The 23,557-nt window shown below is 42.8% G+C and overlaps 3 protein-coding genes across 4 annotated transcripts; all 3 read left to right on the forward strand.

Annotated features, from left to right (window-relative positions):
* The first annotated feature begins 4,315 nt into the window (after nucleotides 1–4,315).
* Nucleotides 4,316–7,246, forward strand: LOC119021932 (elastase-1-like). The gene is made up of 8 exons (XM_037102538.1): nucleotides 4,316–4,472; nucleotides 4,796–4,893; nucleotides 5,015–5,115; nucleotides 5,518–5,643; nucleotides 6,348–6,484; nucleotides 6,593–6,735; nucleotides 6,864–7,013; nucleotides 7,127–7,246. Exons 1-8 carry the CDS (start codon nucleotides 4,433–4,435, stop codon nucleotides 7,136–7,138), a joined length of 807 nt encoding a protein of 268 aa, XP_036958433.1. The 5' UTR covers nucleotides 4,316–4,432; the 3' UTR covers nucleotides 7,139–7,246.
* A 1,491-nt stretch (nucleotides 7,247–8,737) lies between these two features.
* On the forward strand, nucleotides 8,738–11,671 carry LOC119021933 (elastase-1-like). The gene is made up of 8 exons (XM_037102539.1): nucleotides 8,738–8,853; nucleotides 9,075–9,172; nucleotides 9,294–9,394; nucleotides 10,007–10,126; nucleotides 10,424–10,560; nucleotides 10,642–10,784; nucleotides 11,254–11,403; nucleotides 11,533–11,671. The coding sequence occupies exons 1-8, from the start codon at nucleotides 8,814–8,816 to the stop codon at nucleotides 11,542–11,544; spliced, it is 801 nt and encodes a 266-aa protein (XP_036958434.1). The 5' UTR covers nucleotides 8,738–8,813; the 3' UTR covers nucleotides 11,545–11,671.
* A 5,187-nt stretch (nucleotides 11,672–16,858) lies between these two features.
* On the forward strand, nucleotides 16,859–21,801 carry LOC119021248 (elastase-1-like). Of its 2 annotated transcripts, XM_037101414.1 has the most exons (8): nucleotides 16,860–17,015; nucleotides 17,101–17,204; nucleotides 18,223–18,323; nucleotides 18,654–18,779; nucleotides 19,187–19,323; nucleotides 19,434–19,576; nucleotides 21,371–21,520; nucleotides 21,697–21,801. In XM_037101414.1, exons 1-8 carry the CDS (start codon nucleotides 16,976–16,978, stop codon nucleotides 21,706–21,708), a joined length of 813 nt encoding a protein of 270 aa, XP_036957309.1. In that variant the 5' UTR covers nucleotides 16,860–16,975; the 3' UTR covers nucleotides 21,709–21,801. The 2 variants fall into 2 exon arrangements, with proteins under 2 accessions (XP_036957308.1, XP_036957309.1); XM_037101413.1 differs by lacking the exon at nucleotides 21,697–21,801 and having other exon boundaries at nucleotides 16,859–17,015; nucleotides 21,371–21,538.
* Nucleotides 21,802–23,557: the final 1,756 nt, after the last annotated feature.

Genomic DNA, 23,557 nt, shown 5'->3' on the forward strand with positions numbered 1-23,557 from the left:
GTGATGAACCTACAGACATGTATCACCTGACTCTCCAGCTACCTAAATTCTACAGATTATTTTAGTGTCTCTGACATGGTACGAAATTCACACCTGCCAAGCGAGTGGGTAGATTTTCAGTTTGGCAAGTAAATTGCTATGTTTGTACCAAAATAGTCATGTAATGAAAAACTAGTCTCGACTGCATTTTGGGTTAATCAAGGGGTAAGCTGCTGCTGGTGGCTGTCTGCGTCAAATTTCATACACTTGAACAGGAGCTTCAAGGTGCATTCAGGTGCACCTCGGAAAATATGGAAATCTGCATCACTCTGGGCACTAACGAAGTCCCGGGGTACAGCACCAGGCTCAATTTGACATAGTTGCCAAACTGTGTAATCACAATGTTAAGCTCACTTTGTACAGTGGATACATTTTAGTAGTGTCCCAACCTCCGCAAAATGACCGGTTGTACTATCTTAATTTGATCCATTCAATCTGAAAAGTCTGGACGAGACGCATGATTAAATCAATTCACCCCCATTCAAGTTGGTGGAGGGTTAAACTGGAAATTACAACAGGGGACCCTCTGGGGTGAGCATGCTCTGTGGGCTGCACAATTCAAAGGAACTGGGGGAATTTTATACCCGTGAGCAGCTTTCATAGGAAAGAACAGGACTCTGCTTCTGATGTTTGTATCCCCTTCTTCTCATTAATGCTGCCATCTCACACAAGCAAATGCAGGGCGAAAAAGAAAATTGCCTGCCAGTGCTGAGTGTGGGCAATCCAGGCTGAAAGGCACATGGACCTGTGTTTGCTGGTCTGTAGTCTGTAGTTTGTGGGGCGAAGCGCATCTTTGCTATTGGTTGTGCCCACAACTTCACCAGTCAAAGCTCACCAGCGTTCTCCGCGTGACGCCAAGATCCGAATTTGCTACGCCACAGGACGCAAATGTTTATCTGCTCCTTTGCTGGCACTGAATAGAAGTGAACAGGAGGCGAATGTTCGGCACTGATGATTATGCATATGTGTCTGCAGGGACCTCGTGGTGCATTCAAGTGTGACTAAGAAACTCAGAATTTTTTTCTTGAATGGCCACGAAGGTTGTTTTCTTATTTCATACACTATTATGATTTTCATTTGTTGAAATACAACTGCCTTAATGTAAAATAATTAGGGGGCCAAAACAATAACACTATCCTGTGCATTATTTCATTCAAATTGGAAGAATTCAATAAAAATCCAATCAAGTTGTTGTCAGCACGCTCCACAATATACCTGGTCCCCGTGTACCACTATGTTATGTTTTTTTTTCCCATGTTTTATGGCCACTTTCCTTATCAATTAAAGTGCCAACAGACAATGTTTCCCCCTTAGCGTTTCCAAGTGCTATTATTTTTGGCGACACTATTGAGAAGGCAACTGGATTGTTTTCCCTTTTCCTCAGAGTCACAAACAACAACAACAACAACACAGGGCGAAACGCAGGTTTATTCAGTCATTTAGTCTGAAACAGAAACAGAATGCCAGTTAATCTTCCTTTTGCCACTCATACAAAATTGTCTAGTGATGGCGAGGTCTACAGGGAACAAATGACATTAAATGTTGAAGCAGAAAACTAGAGCCATACCAATATGAATACAGTCTAACAGCTACAAAACATGGCTGGTTGGTGGAATTTTTTCATCTACCAGTCTAGTTGGTTTAATTTTGAACACAGGTGTTTGAGGTCAATGTTCTGGTTTTGGTTTTACAGCCTTCGACTTTACTGACTCACTGCTGTCATCAGCAGCAGGCGGCTGTTTTCATTTAAAAGGACAGTTGTGCTAACAAGTTTGCCAGATCAACTTTATACGGTGATAATATGTGAGTGTCGTGTTAACAGCTTGTTCTGCAGCCCCCAGTAGGCCAAAAAAAAAAAAAATAATAATAATCAATTAGTACTGCTTTAAAGGAACACTCACTTGCCTCACAGCAAGTTCTGCATTTCTGATGGTAAACTCGTCACATTGCAGCACTAATAACAGAAATTTGTCGGAATGAATGACTGTACGCTAACAGCAATGGTAGTTTCTAAATTTAATGGGGTTTAAATCGTTTAGCTCCACAGCCTGAGCTTTTTAAATAGTGTCACACTGACATAATCAACAGTTACTCAGTGATAACCCTCCCCGACTTTCTATCGCACACCCAATCAGTGCATCCCATTAATTTTTTTTTTGGATCCTCAATTTCCTGCCCATGTGTGTGAGACATCTTTATGGGAACCAAATCGACTATTCATTAACGAGGGGAAGCTGTATCAAGAGCAAACATCTTTAATTAACACATCCCCAGCACTTCCTGTCTTTGATCTCCCCATTTGATTTATGCCTCTGCGAGAAAAGGTTGGGGCGGTGGAAAGAGTTTGGAGGGGACGAGGACTCGATGAGAAAAATGGCGAAACCGCGGAGCCCCTGTTGATCAGGAAGTCTTGCAGCATTAGGACCCTTTTTCCCTGCGTGTCATGGGGCCAGCTCAATTACCAGTCAGCGTGGCTATCTCCTTAATAGCCTGATAAGGCAATAATCCAGAATCCACACAGTTTTAATGACTTTCTGTCTAATTAAGGGCTGTTTTATAAAAGGCAGACACATTGGAGGCCTTCCTATTGTCCAGAAATCTATTGTTAGAACTATCAGTGTGACCAGTTGATAACATTTAAAAGGTTTTTTTTTTTTTTTTTTTTTAGAAAGTATTAATATGTATGTTTTGCCGAGAGACTTCCTGTGCACGAATTGTCGAGAAATCCATCTGCGATATAACTGTTCAATGTCAAGGAGGTCAGCGCCGAAGAAGAGGAGAGAAATCCTTTTCAACTCTGTTCTCACACTGGATTAAGATCTTTCCAGCTCGGAATGTAGAATTTGACTTTCTCTTCAAATGTTTTTTCTTTAAATGTCACTTAAGTACAACATCAAAAACTGTATTTAAATTAGACCTGTATTAAGAGCTGGGTTTTCAAAAGGATATCCCAAGATGACATGTAAGCGGTCTGTCTTCTATAAAAGTGTGTCTCTGTATGGCCAAGAAGTGATTCAGCATGTTTGTAAGGCTTTAGCACCATCTGGTGTTGGACCGTAATCCTCTAGCATGTACAGTCAAATGATAAAAAAAAGCGATTTCTTTTCCAAAACCTAAACATTGTAATTTAACAGATGCGAAGAAAATGACTATGAAACATACCAAAGTTTAATTATTTAACTTTATTAAGAAATTCTGCTAGTTGCACCAATTTTGTATGTAAGTGTGTTAAATATTGTAGAATATATTAACATTTTAGTTTCTGGAATGTGGTCATTCATCATCGTTAGATTTCTTTTTTTTCTTTTCTTTTCTTTTTTTTTTTAGATCTTCAGTATAGTGGCTGTGAAGGTCAAAACACAACAACCTTAGAGCAAACAAAGTGACATTTCACAAAACACAACGTTACAGAAAACTGTTGTTGTGTTTGATGTAATGTTGTTGTGTTGTGATCTCCAGGGCCACTCAGCTTGGGTGTAGAATCTCAAAAGTCTCTAATGCTCCTCATGTCTCATGACAGAAGCAGTGACTGTACAGTGACTCAGCTCAATGTGCTGAATGACGCAAGAAAATCAGAACGTGTCAATTGTCACACAGGCACTTTTACTGTATATAAGCTAAATGGACTATTAACATTTTTTATGTTGTTTATGTTTGTCAAACTTACTTGTCAATCAACATTGACTGTTTTCTTTGTCTTTACTTCCTCTCACCCACCTGAGACAAGAGATGAGATGTGTGTTGTTCGCATGCTTGTTTCATAATCAACTCTGTTCTTTCAAAGGGCACATTGTTATTTTGTGACGTAAATAATCACAAACAGTGCTGTTTTCTAAATCAGATGATTCATTTTGAGGCTTCACAGTGGAGAGTGAGAGCAAAACTGATCTCTCAGGATCGACATAAAAACAGAATGAGAATAAAGGTCACAAACCATAAGTCCAAAGACGAAACTACTGTATGTTGTGTCACGGTGCCGCACCCACAAGGTCATCAGTTAACTTCCCTGCCTCAGGTTAAATCCCCCGACAAAAAAATGTGTTATTTTTTTCCATAAACTCTTGCCCAAAATAGATGTGGTGGACTTTATCAAACTCTTCCAAGCCCTTTGAGTCAATGTGACTCATGTCATCCAGCGATATACTTGTCATTCTACGTGTCATATTCCACTGTGGACCGTTTTTCTACTGGTCAAAGGAGGAGGTGTGTGGTGACCGCCTGATAACGCCGTGTGAGACAGACCACAGGTGCATACTTGGCTTTTGTCACAGAGGGGAAAGAACAGCAGCATGCATTTTTTTTTCCACCCCAGCAAAGTTTGAGTTGAGGTATAAAAAGCAGGAGGGAAGCATTTGCTCATTGTAGAAACGTGTTTTTTTGACGTACTGCAGACATGCTCAGGTTTCTGGTGTTGACAAGTCTCGCCGCCTTGGGTAAGAAAATGACAGCGCACAACTGTGCTTTATAGCCATTTATTATTGATCTCTTTCTGTCTCATTCACTCTCTAATTCTCGAACAGTGTGTCACTCTCTCTGTCAGCCAGTCAGTCACTCATTTTATTTTTTTTATTTTTTTATTCAACACACAGGAACTGCAGATGCTCTGCCTCGCCTGTATTTCGCTGCCCTCATTTTCTCGTTTTAGCTCTCTGAAGGCGGAAAGGAAATGATATTATGAGGCTTCTGGGATACCATGTATAACCCATGTATAACCCCTTGATTAAAAAACCCTGTGTTTGTTCTGTTTTTACCTTAGCTCTGGGTAACCTGGTGCCCCAGCCCAGGTACCTGGAAGACAGCTTGGGAAGGGTTGTGGGAGGCGATGTGGCGAAACCCAACTCCTGGCCCTGGCAGGTAATCTACTTTAACACAACATCTAAAAAAAAAAAAAAAAAAGTACGAGCAATGTTTCAGCAGAAGATCAGTGGATGTTTAGAGAATGTTTTTTGGTCTGTTTTTTTTTTTTTCCTTTTAGATCTCTCTTCAGTACAGATCTGGCAGCAATTACTACCACACATGCGGAGGAACCCTGATTGAGAAAGGCTGGGTGATGACAGCTGCTCACTGTGTGGACAGGTAACATGTTAATCATTAACAAGAGCAGCGACACACTGTTCTTTAGCTGCATGAGTCTGAGGTGTACTTGTGGGCAATTTGTAGTGTTTTGACTTAAATATCCGCCGCCCCGCTCTTATCGCAACAGAGATGCTTGATTTATGTCAGTGTTTCGGAATGTCACCAGTGATATAAACCTCTCACGGCCTCATTTATAACTGTCACATGCCGAGGGGATTCATTTTCTTTGAATCAGATGAAAGAAAGCGTCTCCAGACAAAGGAATCAACGCATAAGCAAAAATAAGGAATTCATGAAGCTGTACTGACTTTCTGATGAGTTATTCGAGTCGCTGCAACATCTGATCTTTGATTGTTCACCACATGATGTTTTCTCTTTGCTTCTTTCTTTGGCACATGGCAGCGGGATGACTTATCGCGTCGTTCTCGGTGAACATGACCTCTACAGCAATGCCGGCACAGAGCAGATCATCGCTGTCAAACAAGTTATCATCCATGCTGGCTGGAACCGCTACAATGTGGCTGATGGGTGATGATTACATTTTTTTTATTTTTTTTTTGTATATTCTCACTTTTTTAAGCATCTTCAACCCACACTTTCTTTGTTGTTGATGATCTTAATAGAAATGTACCTGTTTTTTTATGAGGTAATTCATCTCTCAGATATCCTTGGGCCAGGCCTGTATATCCTAAGCAGGGATGCAGAGAGTCAGTCACAGTCGTGCTTCACGTATTACTTTGATAACCTGTATCTTAACATCACAAACAAATAATCTAATTAACAACAAACAAGCAAATGTATTAGCAACTTGAGAATGTTTTTCACTGTAGCAGATGGCAAACTTGAACTCCGACGTATTAGAATTGGAAGCAGTCACATCAGCTACAGTCAACAACAGCATGGAAAGAGGGAGTGAGAGAGAGGGAGGGGAAGAAATTCACCAGACTAAAATCACTTTGTTTTTTTGAGTCTTGAGTTAGTACAAACTTTATGAACTTTCTTAAGCACCGATCCTGACAAATTCTTCATTATTGGGTCTTCTTGGAAATCCGGCACGTGTTAATCCCGGTTTAGCGGGGAACTACAGCCCCCTCAGCACCCCTAGATCCCACATCCTTGGTTAATGTTGATATAAGGCACAGATGTTGCATAAGGGAAGTGGCAGTTAATCTAAGTATCTTTACCTAGTTGTTTTGAGTTCCTCCTGTTTGATACGTGGATCAACACCTCAGGTACGACATCGCCCTGCTGCGTTTGGCCTCTGACGCCATTCTGAACTCCCATGTCCAGCTGGGCTCTCTGCCTCGTTCTGGCCAGATCCTGCCCCACAACAACCTCTGCTACATCACCGGATGGGGACTTACTTCCAGTGAGTTGATGGCATTATGCCCCTTGGTACCCGTAGGTTGGTTTCAAATGCTCGGTCTTTTTCTGTAAGGCTCAACGTATCTTACCTTTCCCATTGCCCCTTGTGTAGCTGGTGGCAGCCTGTCCAGCCAGCTGAAGGAGGCCTACCTTCCTCTGGTCGGCCACGAGGTCTGCTCCAGCAGCAGCTGGTGGGGCAGCACTGTCAAGGACACCATGGTGTGTGGTGGCGGTGGTGCTGAGTCTGGGTGCAACGTGAGTCTCCCGCTGCATGATGAAGAAATTTGGAAAAGTGGAAAAACTATGTTTTAATTCTATTTCGTATCCACCTCTGAATCGTCATGATTACAATACTGAAGATGCTCTTTTCGATCTCCTCTCAGGGCGACTCTGGCGGCCCTCTGAACTGCTTCGTTGACGGAAGATACTACGTCCATGGGATCGCCAGCTTTGTGTCTGGTTATGGATGTAACTATCCCCAGAAGCCCACCGTCTTCACCCGTGTCTCTGCCTACATCGACTGGATTAACTCTGTCAGTATTCGTGATGCCTTTTCTCTATAGGCTTCAGAATAAGTTACAAAACAACTCCTTATTCGCATGCTGGTATAGCTGTGTAACCATGACTTGCCTCTTCTCTTTTCCAGAACATGATGTAAAGAGAAGATCACTGGACGTGGAGACCGGATTTGACCGTGTTTTCATCCACTGTACTTCCACTCTTCTATGGTCTCATTCTACCAAAAATAAACTTAATTGAACTTTGAGTGACGACTAATTTCTCATCAGAAACGTTTGTGCAAGCGCAGTTCCGTGTGTCATAATGAAGGCTGCGTTGCTTTTTACTGTCCTCCCCACATCAAACAGTGAAAATAAATGTTAAATCCAGTGTGATGTGGCAACACGCCGACACGCACTATCACAAACTGTGTCACAAAGTCTGAGAAGGAGCGCAGGTGCCTTTTCTGGCCACCGGGAAGCTCAGCAGTGAGTCCACATCCAGCGAAGGTCAGCTCAGGGTTTAAAGAACGAGAGGCGCTTTTCAGAAATGTCCAGATGCTTCAGACATCCATGTTTTGTTTGTTCATCCGTGTTTCTGCTGTTCGCAACACTCACTGCCACAGGTGACAAAGACCGAGGCTGCACTGTAAATAATCCACTGCTTAAAAAAAATATGCGTTCACTTGCTTAAAAACTGATAAAACTGAAAGGTGCTGAAAATAAAATCACTGGCAATGAATTGTTCATGCAAGGGCACAAGTTCACTATAACATACTAACTCTCGGTGCAAAATTTCAGAGCCAAACCGTACATTTAAAGGTGCACTATGTAGTTTGGGGGAGGAAATTCTAATCAGCAAAGAAAGATCTTCCATCCATCCATCATCTGTACACATTATATGTACACCGCTTAATCCTCTGCAGGGTCGCGGGGGGGCTGGAGCCTATCCCAGCTGACTTAGGGCGAAGGCAGGGGACACCCTGGACAGGTCGCCAGTCTATCGCAGGGCTACACATAGAGACGAACAACCACACTCTCATTCACACCTACGGACAATTTAGAATGATCAATTAACCTCAGTATGTTTTTTGGACCGTGGGAGGAAGCCGGAGTACCCGGTGAAAACCCACGCTGCACAGGGAGAACATACAAACTCCACACAGAAAGATCCCAGGCGTCCCAACCGGGACGCAAACCGGCGATCTTCTAGCTGTGAGGCAGCAGTGCTAGCCACTGGGCCACTGTGCAGCCCAGAAAGATCTTCATTGACTGATTTTTTTCATGCTCAGACAAACTTGATAAACAAGAGAAAACTTTGTTTACGTAACTGAACAAACAAAAAAAGTGACCTTGAAGGGCAACACTCTCTCATACTATTTATATTTGGCGACGGCAGCTTGTTTGTTCAGTTGGAAAACTTAATTATTTCAGACTTTGTATTGTTATGTCATTGATATTGTACAAACTCTGAGATTGAATCTCCTCTCTGTCTTTACAAGAGGTCACACTTGGCAATTTCAGCAACATATAGCACTCTGTTTCTTCACAATAGGGCTGTTAATAGAATGGAAATCAGACCTGTGCTACTGGATCATAATGAAGTGGTTGAAACATAAAAACACCAGACTAATGTGGGACGGCATCCTTCAGGTGACCGCCTGATAACGCCGTGTGAGACAGACCACAGGTGCACACTTGGCTTTTGACACAGGGGGAAAGAACAGCCGCACGCACTTTTATTTTTCCACCCCAGCAAAGGTTGAGTTGAGGTATAAAAAGCGGGAGGGGAAGCATTTGCTCATTGTAGAAACATTTTGTCCACGTGCTGCACACATGCTCAGGTTTCTGGCGCTGACAAGTCTCGCTGCCCTAGGTAAGAAAATGACAGCACACATTCTGCTGTATAACCATTTGTTATTGATCCATACTGTTGCTTTTATTTCTTACTCTCTAAAGGTCTGTCACTCTCTCTGTCATCCATTAAGTCACTAATATTTAGTTTAGTCAAGACAGAGGAGTTCCTGGTACTCCTGGGAAACGAGTATATGTTTCCCCAAGAAGTTGTGTTTTTAGCTACGTTGTGTTTTAAACCAGTGCTGGCTAAGCCGGTGCCCCAGCCCGGGTACCTGGAAGACAGCTGGGAAAGGGTCGTGGGAGGTGACGTGGCCAGACCCAACTCCTGGCCCTGGCAGGTAATCTACTTTAACACAACATCTAAAAAAAAAAAACATGTGGCATGGTACATGTACTGTTTCAGCAGAAGATCAGTGGATTTTTAGAGAGTGTCCTCTGGTCTGTTTTTCCCCCCTTTAGATCTCTCTTCAGTACAGATATGGCAGCAATTACTACCACACATGCGGAGGAACCCTGATTGCGAGAGGCTGGGTGATGACAGCTGCTCACTGTGTGGAAGAGTAATGCAATCATCATCTCTGGCTGTTTAAGTTTTTAGATGTACTTGATTGTCTTCCTGGCTACTTTTTTGTGTAGCCAGGAAAACATTTTCCATTGAGAAAGATCATTCTTTTCTCTTCTTTCAATGAAGAAATACGGTACAGATCTGATAAAAACAGATGCTCTAGCAGCATCTATGCTAACCTCCTGAAGAGCCGCCATTATTGTTCTAAACATGTGCTTCTCTCACTTGAAGCCTGACAAGAGGGATTTGCGAGATCGCATGATCTATGAGGATGTTTTGACTTGAATGTAGCCCACTCCTGTCACAATATAATGGTATTAATTCAGTGTTTTTGAGTGTCAATATTAATGAAAACCTCCGGCAGCTTCTCTTACAACTGTCAATCACATACCAAGGAGATTTATCTCTTTGAACTGAACGGCAGAACAAGTCTCCAGACAAAGAAACCAAAGCATAAACAAGTCATTTAATGGCATGGTGTTGTCTTTTCTTTTTACATCAGTTTACTGTAATAAGAATCACCTGAGGCTACACTGACAATGAGTTGTTTGTCTCACAGCTACATCAACATCACTGATTACAAATCTCATGTTTGTCTTTGCTTCAGCCCCTTGGATTACCGCGTCGTTCTTGGTGAGCACGATCTCAATATCGCTAGCGGCAATGAGCAGATCATCAGCGTTGGCCAGGTTCACATCCATCCACAGTGGAAGAAGTTGAGTGATGGGTGAGGAACACATCTTTTCATATATTCATACATTTCTAAGCATCTTCAACCCACATTTTCTGCTGATTTTTTGAAAGATGCTGATCTTCTCGCTTCAACTTGAAACATGGAAATCATGGTCTCTCATGGTATTCTCTTGCTGTTTTGCGATTTGTTGTTTCCAAAGTGAATAAGGAAAGAAAGCTTTCAGGGATTTAGGTATTAAACCCGTATGTTCTGAGTTGCCTTGGGGAAGTGGAGTATCTTTACCAAGTTGCTTTGCGTTCCTCCTGTTTGATACGTGGATCAACACCTCAGGTACGACATCGCCCTGCTGCGCTTGGCCTCTGATGCCACTCTGAACTCCTACGTCCAGCTGGGCTCTCTGCCTCCCTCCGGCCAGGTCCTGCCCCACAACAACCTCTGCTATGTCACTGGATGGGGACTTACTTCCAGTGAGTTGATTTCATGATCCCATTGGTGAAGCGTCGTGGCTTGGTCCTTTGGTCCTACCTTTCTTCTCCCACCTTGTCTAGCCGGTGGCTTCCTCTCCAACCGGCTGAAGCAGGCCTTCCTTCCTGTGGTTGACTACGAGGCCTGCTCCAGAAGTGACTGGTGGGGCAACACTGTCAAGACCACCATGGTGTGTGGTGGTGGCGGTACTGAGGCCGGATGCAACGTGAGTCTCCTGCAGCATGATCAGAAATTTAGAAAAAGCTGCACACACAACAACATAACATTTTGTTTGTGTTTTTGAAGTCGTAAAATTGTTCTGTACATTCTGTTCTGGCTATGTGCTTGTGGCCGTATGCTTATGAGGAACTACTGACAGGTACAGGCACGATTCAGGTGCGACGACAAGCGAGAGAAACGGCAGTTTATTTTTCTCTTCATGTGGAAAGCAAGTAACTTTTGAAAATGAAGAGGTTAGTGTAGATTCAGCATCTGTTATAGGAGAACTGGAGAGTGTATTTCCCTGAAACTAGAGCAAAGAACGGCACTAATGGCAGCTTGCACATCAGGTTGATGAATACTGGAGTAATTAAGAATCCACAAACTCTACTGTGTGCTATTTGTTCGTTTTTAATATCTACCCCTTAAACGTTATGTCTGTAATACCAAAGATGCTCTTTTGAATCTCCTCTCAGGGCGACTCTGGCGGCCCTCTGAACTGCCTTGTTAATGGGAAATACTACGTCCATGGGATCGCCAGCTTTGTGTCTGCTTGGGGATGCGACACTCCCAAGAAGCCCACCGTCTTCACCCGCGTTTCTGCATACATCGACTGGATTGACTCGGTCAGTATCAGGGATATGTATACCTATAGGCTTCATAATAAGCTCTAAAATAACTGCTCATCCACACAGAGCAAAATAATGGAAGTTACATGTGATGTTTAATCATTACTTGCTTCTATTCTTTTCCAGATGATAGTGTAAACAGACGACCTCCCATGGTGCAGCAGAAGGAGGCAGAGACCGCATCCGACCCGTGTTCTCATCCGCCGCACTTCCACATTCATTTGCTCTCATTCGATGGAAAAAAAAACTTAATTAAACTTTGAGTGCGACAAATTTCCTCTTCTGACATTTCTTTTACAATCTTCTTACCCACACCCCAAAAACACCAATTCATGAATGTATTTTTTGTTGCGTACAGGCACTTTAAGTATGTTTCAGTAAATCCAGTGTGATGTGGAAACACGCCGTCGCGCTCTATCACAAACTGTGATAAAAGTCTGAGAAGGAGCGCAGGTGTCTTTTCTGACCACTGAGAAGCTCAGCAGTGAGTCCACATCCAGCGAAGGTCAGCTCAGGGTTTAATGAACGTGACGTGCTTTTCAGAAATGTCGAGATGCTTCAGACGTCCTCCTGTGTCTGCTTACCGCCGCGCTCGCTGCCATAGTTGATGAATACCGAGGCTGCACTGTAAATAATCCACCGCTGAGAAAAATGCAAATGGAGAAAAACGGAGAAAATATTGCAGATAAAACAGAGCCACCAGGGGGAAACCATTTTTGAAGTGTGTTTTTTAATGCGTTTCCTGTGTGCTGGCTGAGTTAGGGCTTCGGTCCTGCGACATGTGGAGCAGCACTGTGGCTAGAGTTGTTGGAGGTGAAGTGGTGCCTTCACACAGCTCACAGCCTTGGCAAGTGTTAAACAGACAGAGAGAACATGTAATAAAATGTTGCAGAAAAAAATGTAGGAGATGAAACCAAGGTACATGGGGCATCTCTGCATGCACCGGATCCCAGCCTTTCAATTCTGATTGTGTTTATAGGGGTAGACGGGCAATTTGGGAAGCTGGAAATGTCGGAAACATCTTCTGTTAGACAACAGCTAACATTAGCATTCAACCACTCCTTAGCTGACATTTCTGTTCAGCTGTGTCACATTATATGATACCAAAGGGGTAAATTAATTCTAGGACACATTTATTTAAGTCTTGATATGAAACACACAGGGTGTAATGAAACACTAATAAAAGCTAGGAAGTTGCTGGATGCTAATGCTAGCTGTCAAATGTTGTTGTTTTATCCTGGAAAATGCCCACTGTGGCTCCAGATTGTCACTCTCAGTCGTCTGATCAACTGCTGATCACTTGGCGAGTGGGAAATAAGAGATAAGAGATAACGATTTTTCAGATTCCCTTTGTTTTATACAACTTGCAATCAGGTACACAGCAGCACAGCGTCACCTCAGCATCCAAGCTTCCCACCCTGAGTGTGACGTCAGAGGAGAAAAAAATTGTGATGGCATATTTCTAAGATATTTCTAAAATTATTCTGTATATTCCAAATAGTGGACATGCTGTTGCTGTTTTTTGCTGTTGTTTTTTCTTTGCAACAGAAGCTTCTCTGACATGTGCCTGTGCCACGTCTCATCACACTTCCTAAAACTTCACTTTTGCCGTTTTCCCATTCAGAGCGGCAAGTGAGCATTGTCAGCACTTGGCAAGTAAACTCTGTGACAGAAATGGGGCAAATACACTACAGACAGGCAGACGGTGCTTTAACAGAGCGGCTGTACCAGAGACGCGAGGATACACTTTTGTTTTTCTTTGTGTTTTTAGAAATAATGCACACTTGGTCTGATTCTGATTTTGACAGCCAGCAGACCTGAGGAAATGCTGACATTCATTTTTGCAGCCTTCAGTCTTTTAGTTGGCCTTTTCCTTTAGTATTCTTTCTGTTATTTTTTTAATTAACTCTTGTTCCTGTTTTTCGCTTCCAACTGAAATCGGTCGGATAACATCTGACAGAATGATCTTAAATAAACAGATGGTCTGTGTTACCCTTTCTGTTGCTTCTCTGGGGGTTTAGTGACATTTCAGAAAGGGAATGGCTGGAGCGAGCACTGAGGCACTAGTGCAGAGTGTGTTAGATGCATGATAAGTCTGCTGATAGCAAGAACGGCACATATGTGGAAGCTGTGCATCAAAATCTCAAACAGATGAATGGCTGAAAATGAACTTGGTGTCCCTTATATCCTTTAAGCTGGTTCTCTTCGAGCAAAGCACTCCTTTTCTCAACACTTCTGCTTCCCACACCTTTTGATGTAAAATATTCTAAATGTTAGTGTGGGATGCAGGCTTATTTTATTAAATGTTTCATTTCGACCTTGAAACACTCGTGTGTCTTCTTTAAAGGAGTTTGAAGCAAGCCTCAAGGGAAGGTTATAGCCATTATTTATGTTAATTTATGTTTGCCGGAAGTCTCAAGACACTTGAAAGGTAAGATACAGAAATCTCACACTATGATGTGCTCTACACTATTGTGTATACCACAGTGCCATAATCGCAGTTAAACTTAATCAAAGTAACTATGCAAAGTAACGAACCCCTACATGCATTAAAAAACAAACACCATTTGATTTTTTTATGGGGGGTTGTGCACAGGTATGATTTCTTGTAGCAGTTCTCAGGCAAACAGCACATTGTGTTTTTTATGTCATGTGTACAGATTATACAAATGTGGTATAACCTAATAATTTGTGAGCTTTAGAGGAGCTTGTAGTTGGATTTTGTTATTCTTGGATAGAGCTGTCGGGCTTGCCGCGTCCCCCCTGGTTTCAGGCTCAACGCGAAGTTAGGCTCACCAGCTGCAGGCTCCATGTTCATATTTACCGCACAGACATCAGAATCAGATCTGAATCAGCTGTTTTTGTTTTTTCTGGCCAAATATGTGTGCGAGGAATTTGAATTAATTTGACTGCAACAGCTCAAAACAAGGACATCACAGCTGAACAAATAAAGGTTAACAATAGACAGGATTACAAGCATGAGGGAAAATAAGAGGAGTATGAATGGATATTTGCAGTGAGTGATTATGTACAGTGTAGGAATGTGTACATGTCTATTTACTCTTCATGCAGCATGCAGACGTCTTATGCCAGGTTGTTTGGCGAATGGATCTCTGCATTGAGGTTTGATGGACATATGTATGCATAAAAGTCCCAGAACGGAGAGCAGGCTGGCACCAATTATTTTTTTGCTGCAGTCCTGTTGTCCGTTGCAGTCTTCTGCCAGTCTTGTTCGGTGGTCGATCCAAACCGGACATTGATGGATGCGCACGGACTGGATTATTGCAGGGTAGAACTGGATCAGAAGCTCCTGAGGCGGGTTGAACTTCCTGAGCTGGCGCAGGACATGCATCCTCCGCTGGGCCCTTCACGATGATGGATTTGATGATGATGTTGGATGCACAGTTTAGATCCTGTGAGACTGTGAATTCCAAAAACCTGAAGGTTTCCACAGCAACTCCAGGTTGTTGTGACTGCACCAGAGGGTCATACATTCACAAGACCATCTGTCTTCCTGTCTAACCTTCCGCAAGACATGTCAAACTACGAGCTCGACATCTTTAAATCAGCTGAATTTCTTTCTGGCGATACACAGTGATATGCCAGACAGTCTGTTTCATTGTGTGACAGGAGTCTACAGATACACGGAAAAACCTTGTAGAAGTCGTGTCTGCACTGCTAACGTGCCGAGGTCTCGTTAGAGACGGGCAGATAATGGAGCTCAGATCACGCAGCGTGCCACAGACGAGTCGGCATCAGTGTAGTTGGTATGTGCGGCCAGAACAGCACCACAGATCACGTCCACAGCCTTGATCGTCAAATACTTTGATAAATAGTTTACTGTAGCCTCAGGGTTGTGACTGTAAGCGTTAAACACTGATCTTAATCTTTACTTAATCTCTACGTATTTCTTAATCTCATTGTAGGATGATTATTAAAGGAATTTCTGAACACAGGCCGGCCCTGTACAAAATCTAAGTCAGATCAAATCAAAGTAACTGCTAGCATAAGCACCGCGGCGGTCAGTTATGGCAGCTGCAGGCTAAACTCCAGACTAATCCAAAAATGGGGCAAAGAGGCGGAGTTTCAGGTGGAGTTTAAGATTAGCCCATTGACCTCCAAGCTACCAAGCTAGCTAAGGCTAAATAGCTAGGCTAACGTTATGTTTACACATAAGCAAAGCAAATTTTCACCTCACGTTATTTGCAAGTTTAATCGCAGGTTAGTTTGTCTCGAACATCCAGAGTATCTTGTTGTACATTAGCCATGACCTTGCGAGCAACAGCATCCACGGAGGGTGTGTGTCCCTTTATGCTCAGCTCATTAGTCACCTGTTACCCTCCAGCACCTTTCCTGTTCCCATCCTCCTCTCTGTTCTCTATGTTCACCACATAAAGTGCATCCACCCTGCGCTCAGCAAACCACTAACAGAACATGCAGCAGTTTTTAGTGAGGAGTCTGTGGCCATTTCTGCACTGCGCATACACCGTCCATGTGAAACAGCTGATAAGGTGATTTATGTTTCCAGCCACTTCCAGCTAGTGTGAAAATGCACTTTCAGGCCAATTAAAATGACACATGGTCTTCTTTTCAATCAGAACGCTCAATCACACGCAGAGGCTGTGGAGATAATTGTTGGTAATTGAGTGCTGGAGTACCACATCATTGTGTATAGGAATAATTTCTCCTCTGACTAATTCTTACTGTAGTGGCTGATCACCACCCATTTGGCATCCCAGACAACCGGAAAGAGGACACAGTCATTTTCACTGACTGTGAAAGATGAGATGTATCTGTAGATGGGTTTAATCTGCAGGAGGAACATGCAGAGAATGTCAGTGTGTGTGTGTGTGTGTGAGCTGTGTCAACCCCTTTTGGACAAGTCAAGTTGTCCCTGAAGCTGGTAACCAAGGCCTAGTTTGAGCAGATAATGATACAGTTGCCAGCCATTTAGTGTGAGTGTGCTTTTAACGTCGGCTGACTTTGTCTGGCCTCTCTTTGGAAGGGAGCTGTCTCTTTTCACTGTGTCAGGGTCACCCACACCCGGATTTCATTTGATCGCCCGTGAAGGCTATCATCTTCCAGTGTCGATGTAATTCATAGTTACACTTAAAGAGTGTCCGCAGCCTCTTCTTGTTGTGTCTGTTCCTGTTTTTGCAAAGGTTTTGGTTAACCAAAGCTTGTAACATTTGGTTTAAACACATACAAAAAAAAAAGCAAAAAAAAAACATGAAAGCATCTCCCGTGTACACACTGTATGGTTCTTCTACAGCATAATTAGTGGTGGATAAAAAAAACAAAAAAAAACTGCAGTGTAGGACAATCTCATACCTAATTGCAGTGGCATACGCAAGTGGTGGAAAAAAAAAATGGATAAAGTTACAAAGTCAGCTATTCCATGTATGAATCCCGCCCTGTGCCCACCGGAGTGATAACTGTGAGACGGGCCCAGGTGGACGTGTGCTGTTATGGAACAACTCGCACGCGCTATCAGCAGAGAGGGCCCCCGGGCTATAAAACAGTCGCGGTCAGAAGTCTCTGGTGCAGAAAGTTTCAGGAGACTGCAGACATGCTCAGGTTTCTACTGTTGACCTCTCTCGCGGCCCTCGGTAAGAACTCTCTGATTCTTCCTCTCCTTCGACTTTTCGCGCACAAACACGACTCGTATCTGATGCACGACTCTGCTTTGCACAGCGCTGGCCGAGCTGGAGCCCCAGCCCAGGTACCTGGAGGATGACAGTGTTGAGGGGAGAGTTGTGGGAGGCGAGGTGGCCAGACCTAACTCCTGGCCCTGGCAGGTACGGTGGGCTTTTTTTTTTTCAACTTTGGTGAAAACTGGGGTAAAAGCAGCGCCGCAATAGCAATACCACAGTTAAAGTCCTGCTTTGCAAATTAAAGTTGAGAAAAAGTGCATCAGTATCACCAAGTATATTTTTTACTCTTAAAGCTACTTACGCCATTATATTATATGTTATTATCTTGTGCACCTTCGTTTTGTTCATTTTGGTAACTATCATCTGTAGCTGTTAAATAAATGTAGTGAAATTTAAGAGTGCTAGAATCCCAGAGAGCATAAACATTTTAAGTAAATTAAAAATACAATTCAAAAGGTGCATTTTAGCCATGTTCGGGAGTACTGAACCACAGTAGCCTTACTTCATTTTGCAGGATTTTGTGGGTAATTAAGCTACATTCATAACTGCCCAGCGATTCAAATGTTTATGTGACTTTTTTGTGTGAAGTAGTTCTGCCTAATTTTTCTGTGCTGAAACTGGCATTTTATGTGGTTTGTGGCACACCCCACTGTTTCTGACAGCACCACCGTCGTACGCACAAGTTCCAGCTCCGAGACAATTTGGCAGACTGATGCAGGTGCTAACAAGAAACAAAACAAAGCAACGTCTTGAAAACTTGTATCTTGAAGTCAACGTGTATGCAATGCTGTGATCTGACCCTCTCACTGACATAACATAGTGCAGAGGCAAGTGATGGAGGGCGCGAAGTGACTGAGACAGAGACACCATTCACCTTAATACAACACACTGGACTGCCAAATGCTTGTTATTATAAGGTCAAAAAGTTACATAATGTTACTTCAACCAGATTGTATTTCTTCTTAGGCCAGTTATGCTTCTTTCAGTGTAAGTTACTGAGAGCTCACAAAGCTCATTCGTTCATTTATTAACCTCCCCAAGTGCGCTCGTGATGCCTTGAAGCACCTTTCAGTGTCTGGACTGCTGCCAAGAAGCATTTGGCAAAAAAATGTGAACGGCTGAGTGTCATGAATTTCAACACTCTCTGTTGCTGTTGCATTAGATCTCTCTTCAGTACAAATCCGGCAGCAGCTTCTACCACACCTGTGGAGGAACCCTGATCAGGAGAGGATGGGTCATGACGGCTGCCCACTGTGTGGACAGGTGAGAGTTGAATTAATCGGAGAATAGCTGCTGAGCCCAAAACTAATAGAGGTATGGATGAAGTGGCAGGAGGTGTTCTCTGAAGGAGCTGAACATTTACATGAACGTATTAAAGCCATTACACTTTAGATTTAAGTTTGACTGCAAGCTTTTGTTTCAGTCCAAAATTAACTCCTTAATAAAACCTGTAACTCCCCCTGGACACATCAATTTTCCAAAATGTAAAATACAGATTTTCAGCACGTGTCCTTGGGTAACGAGAGAGTACTAACTGCCAGACAGGATAAGTGCGTGGAAGAATGAAAATCTTCATATTTTGTACGTCCACAGTTCCAGGACTTGGCGTGTCGTTCTTGGAGATCACAACATCAACTCCCACGAGGGCACAGAGCAGTACATGAGCGTGAGCGGCGTTTACATCCACCCCAACTGGAACTCCAACAACGTTGCCGGAGGGTGAGTGGCTACCGCTCACTGTTTGACCCAAATCTCCATTCAAAAATAGCAAATCCTGGCAAACATACATGTTATAAAAATAGAAGTGTCAAGGGTTTCACGTTTAGTAAACCTCAGCGGTTCAGTTTATATTGTGCATTTTATATTTGACAAAAATCCCTTTTTTTTACTAGGAATATTTACAGAATTAAATAGAAAGTAAAACATCAGGTAATTAATAGATTAATCGTGAAGATATACAGCAGATTGCATGAAATTAACTGGCAGTTGGAGCCCCTACCATACTATATATATGGACATATGAAAGACAAACAGCAGACAACCCTCAAAAGCAGTGTGAGCTTTTATGAATACAGGGAAAAGGTTTATCACTCACTGACTTGAGGACATGTTGGTCTGACCCTCAGGTGGGACATTGCTCTGCTGCGTCTTTCCTCTGATGCTTCTCTCAACAACTACGTCCAGCTCGGTGCCCTGCCTCCCAGTGGCCAGGTCCTGCCCCACAACAACCCCTGCTACATCACTGGATGGGGTCGCACCCAGAGTGAGTCTGCCATGATGGATAAAACCCAGTATTCAGCTCAGTATTTAGCTATATCCTGTTATTATGGGTTTTATCACAGTTGTATGATGGGCCTCTACTGTCGTCCCCAGCCGGAGGTAACCTGTCTGCCCAGCTGAAGCAGGCCTACCTGCCTGTTGTTGACCACCAGACCTGCTCCAGCTACGGATGGTGGGGCAGCACCGTGAAGACCTCCATGGTCTGCGCTGGTGGTGGCAGCGAGTCCGGTTGCCAGGTGAGCCTCTGAGGCCTTAGAGAGGACTGTGTGCGACCTCACATTAACTGCTTCCTTTGTAAGGTTTGAGAGTACGCCGCTGGGTTAGCCTTGCACAGATAATGTCTTTCATTTCACACATTGTCCTTCTTTGTCAAAACCGGGTTCCTACATTAACCACACTGCAACTCGTCCTCAGTCAGACGTTCAGGTGTGTAGCACTTAGGGCTGCGAGTGTACAAGCTTTTCATGTACGATGATGATTATTACCATCATACCATTATAATATAATTGTTATTATTAAGTATTAATATCATTAATATATTAATAGTATTAATATATTAATATTAAGTATTAGTAGTTGTAAATCTAGAAATCTTGTATGTTCATTTCTCTTTAAATCTTCCTCAACAAATAACAAACTTAAACATAACTATAACGACTGTTAAGATCGCTCCAATTCTGTATTAATGGCCGAGGCAAAATGGTTATTTAGAAAGTGTTGACAATCTGCCATTAAACTTTATTATAATCTCACAAATGTATTATTACTGACAGATGTTAAACTTGATACCAACCTGACTGTTTTTAGAATAATACTGATGAGGTAGAATTCAATACTGTACATGTGCAAGGTATGATAACCATCAATATTTATACCACAATTTTAACATAATGCTATGCTAATGCAGCCAAGAGTTTCTGTCATCTTGCAGAGATAAGGACCGGGCTTCAGAGATATTTTCTTTTTCATTTTCCAAACTCGTAGTCCTCAGCCCGGACTGCTTATCAGACTTTGCACGGCTCTCTCTCTCTTGAGCCACAGAAATCTTTTTTCACAGATGTTGTTTCCCTTTAACTGATCCCAGTAAGACAGATTATGGGATCAGCATCACTGGAACTTGACAGCTATCTCAGGATATCACCTTCTACCCTAATAAAGGGTTTACAAAATGCTGCTAATTGCTTTATGAAATGTTTATAATGTTTTATAAAGCAGTTATAAGCTATTTCTATAGCAAAAAATGTGGGTTGCCAGGTTGTGATCATGATGTTGACTGATTTAGCTTGTATGGCCACTTACTTAGAGTAGAAAACGAGTTGCAGAGGATCTGGAGTCAGATTTCAAAAAATAATACAAAAATAGATATAAATATCTATAACTGAATTATTATGAGATGGAAGTGATAAAGACCGGCCTGAGTGACTTTTCTTAACCTGCAACCCGCAACCAAAATGATGTTCTTGTTAATGGCTTAGAATAAATCTGTAAAACATTAGACACTGATTTATCACAACAAATCTAAAACCATTTCAGCAGCTGCTGAGAATTTGAACTTGGTCTCTCCAGTTGTCTCCCAAACCACAGAGTCATCCTGCGATTAGCACAGCAGGAGTGATGTTTGCTCACACTGCAATCAGACTGGAGGAAACACTGAAAAGAACTTGTCAGAATCGAGTCCCGCTCCACCACGACAAAGTGAAATTGAACGTCTCCCTCTGAGCTGAGGGCTGACCCCTTCCTGTCAAGGAAGATATCTTGGAGGACACATGTGGGATTACTTGCTGCATCAGCAGGGGCATAAGTCAGTTACAATGATCCAGGCTAGTGCTTAAGCTGCACAAAGTGTCAAAGTCTGGCAAGTTATGCTCTGCTCAAAATTTGCTCAAGGCTGTCTAAGATTAGAAAGGGGATATATGAAGCAAGTGGGAACGATGTTAAGTGAATTTGAAGACATTTGCGCTCAGCTCTGCTCAAAGGTTACGAATGTTTGGCTCTGAGGCTTGTCTCTGATGTGTTTCCTCTGAATCCAGGGTGACTCCGGCGGCCCCCTGAACTGCAGCGTCGGCGGCCAGTGGGTCGTCCACGGCGTGACCAGCTTTGTGTCCTCCTCTGGCTGCAACGCCTACAGGAGGCCCACCGTCTTCACCCGTGCGTCTGCCTACATCAGCTGGATGAACAGCGTAAGTATTAAACACTAAAAATCCAAAACGTCACAGTATATTCACTGTCCGAAGGATGTGACAATCTCCGTCATACACCCATTCATCCTGACAAATACATGTCTGTCTGTGCAGCTTTTTGTTGCGACGCTTCAGGATAATAACGGAGTGATTCATTTGTCCTTGCCTTTTTTCAGATTATGGGCTGAACAGAAAGGAAGAACGCAGGAGACGACTGAACACTCTGGAGTCATCTCAGTTCCTGCTCAACTCCATCACAATAAAATGTCATGTCATTTCAACTTGCTTCATTATTTGCGTTGGAACAATGTGCGAGGGACAAAAGACTGTGGTCATCTTATAATTTAGAAAAACATGCTGCATGTGAAGGACAGTAAGTCTCTTCTGACAGCAGTGTTATTGAGCAATGTGTAATATCAGGGACTTTGTGTGAGATGATAGTTGAATGCTTCAGATTTCAAAGTAAAACAGCTAAACTAGACACAAATAGAGATAATGAAATACTCCTTTTCAGTGAGGCGGTGGATATTCAGTAAACCGATTTTGCTGTGAAGGGTAAACAAATTGATGTGATTTAGACTCTGATAGATTAAGAGTTCCCAAGACTGATGTTAAGTGATGAGTAGAGGCTCTAAATGAGTCAAGAAAAGCACGTTTCCCAGCCACGTGTGAAGTGAAAGAGGCCTGAAACAACAACTGTCAAACTACGATCCAATAAAAAAAAAGACTATTTAAGATTTTGTGTCATAGGAAGAAACTCAGTTCAGCTCAGTTGAACACAGGTGAGGAATCTGCCTCAGTGCAGCTCTTATAAGCAGACAGAAGAGCACATAAGACGATACATTTAATTAGTCATTAAGTGTTTATTGCTGCTGTATTCGTACTAAAGTGCTAGTTGCTTTGCGCTGCTACCTGCTTACCTGTGAGCCGATGCCTGCTTTGTTGCTAAAAGTGCCCTTGAGTGCGAGTTCAAATAGCGGACACCCTCAGGATGTGTGCCACTCCTGAGGCGAGATTTCCTAAACTTAAAACACTAGAATCTCCCTCCTGAGGGGAGGAAATGGAAGAGGATGAGAGCACTCTCTGCTGTACTTCTTGCTGTACTTCTTGCGGGACAAATGAAGGAAACAGTGGGAAGCTCCTTCTAGCCGTCCTCTTTCAAGGGCGGTTGTGTTGCCGTACCACACTGACCCTAACCCTAACTGAGAAGGCGGGAACACTCTCCACAGTAGCTTTGTATAAGTGCATTATCGCTTATCCATCCAAGCAAAAACTTGGCAAAGTGAGCTGGCGCAGCAAGTGCAGCCTTATTAATTATATTGCTTGTGTGTTGACCTTCCACCTCTGAGTATGGCGTGAAGTGGTGCCAAGGAATTTAAAACTTTCAAGTCGATTATCATTTCTGTGGTTTCATCAATGTTAAAAAAACACGTTGTGTGTCCTGCACCACCCAAATTCTGCCAAGTTGTCAGTGTTTCATTACGTATCTAAAAATATGCACAGTTTCAGAGCGGTAGAGGTACGAGGACACAACCCTGAGGGGCCTTGTTACCTATCTTAACCACCTGCTTTGTATCTGTCAGAGTAGAATAGAACAGAATAGAATAGAGTGCCTGGGAGTTTACTGAATGGCTTGAGACTTCAGAAATCTCATGACTCTACCCTGGTTGAACTACAGTGTCAATAACACATAAATAATTGATTATTGCACAAATGTGAACATGTCAACATTTGACCAAAAACAAGTACGCAGCGTTTCAGTATCCTCATTCAGTCAAATGAGTTTAAATAAGTTGAATTAAACGATTGAAGATCAGTAAGAGTCTGCACACGTCGAGTCACTTCTATTCATGTAGCGGCAATTGACAACAGCAGTTATCTTGCGATACTTTTCAGTTGGACATTAATATTAATATTAGTATTCCAGCATACAAATATACTTAACGTGCATCTTGAGGGTCATAGAGACAGAAACATCTACATTTTCATGCTCTTCTACAGGATTGATCTTGTTTCAGGGTCATGGGGGTGCCGGAG

Source organism: Acanthopagrus latus, chromosome 6, assembly GCF_904848185.1.
Source record: "Acanthopagrus latus isolate v.2019 chromosome 6, fAcaLat1.1, whole genome shotgun sequence".
In the NCBI taxonomy this organism is placed as follows: domain Eukaryota; kingdom Metazoa; phylum Chordata; class Actinopteri; order Spariformes; family Sparidae; genus Acanthopagrus; species Acanthopagrus latus.

What these genes read in the sequence shown, in the direction of transcription:
- LOC119021932 (XM_037102538.1), top strand. Translation starts at nt 4,433, where the DNA reads ATGCTCAGGTTTCTGGTGTTGACAAGTCTCGCCGCCTTGG. An exon ending in CCAACTCCTGGCCCTGGCAG is followed by an intron (nt 4,894 to 5,014) that starts GTAATCTACTTT and finishes TTTTCCTTTTAG; the next exon opens with ATCTCTCTTCAGTACAGATC. An exon ending in CGGATGGGGACTTACTTCCA is followed by an intron (nt 6,485 to 6,592) that starts GTGAGTTGATGG and finishes CCCCTTGTGTAG; the next exon opens with CTGGTGGCAGCCTGTCCAGC.
- LOC119021933 (XM_037102539.1), top strand. Translation starts at nt 8,814, where the DNA reads ATGCTCAGGTTTCTGGCGCTGACAAGTCTCGCTGCCCTAG. An exon ending in GACAAGTCTCGCTGCCCTAG is followed by an intron (nt 8,854 to 9,074) that starts GTAAGAAAATGA and finishes GTTTTAAACCAG; the next exon opens with TGCTGGCTAAGCCGGTGCCC. An exon ending in GCTGCTCACTGTGTGGAAGA is followed by an intron (nt 9,395 to 10,006) that starts GTAATGCAATCA and finishes TCTTTGCTTCAG; the next exon opens with CCCCTTGGATTACCGCGTCG.
- LOC119021248 (XM_037101413.1), top strand. Translation starts at nt 16,976, where the DNA reads ATGCTCAGGTTTCTACTGTTGACCTCTCTCGCGGCCCTCG. An exon ending in TGGATGGGGTCGCACCCAGA is followed by an intron (nt 19,324 to 19,433) that starts GTGAGTCTGCCA and finishes TGTCGTCCCCAG; the next exon opens with CCGGAGGTAACCTGTCTGCC. An exon ending in GCAGCGAGTCCGGTTGCCAG is followed by an intron (nt 19,577 to 21,370) that starts GTGAGCCTCTGA and finishes CTCTGAATCCAG; the next exon opens with GGTGACTCCGGCGGCCCCCT.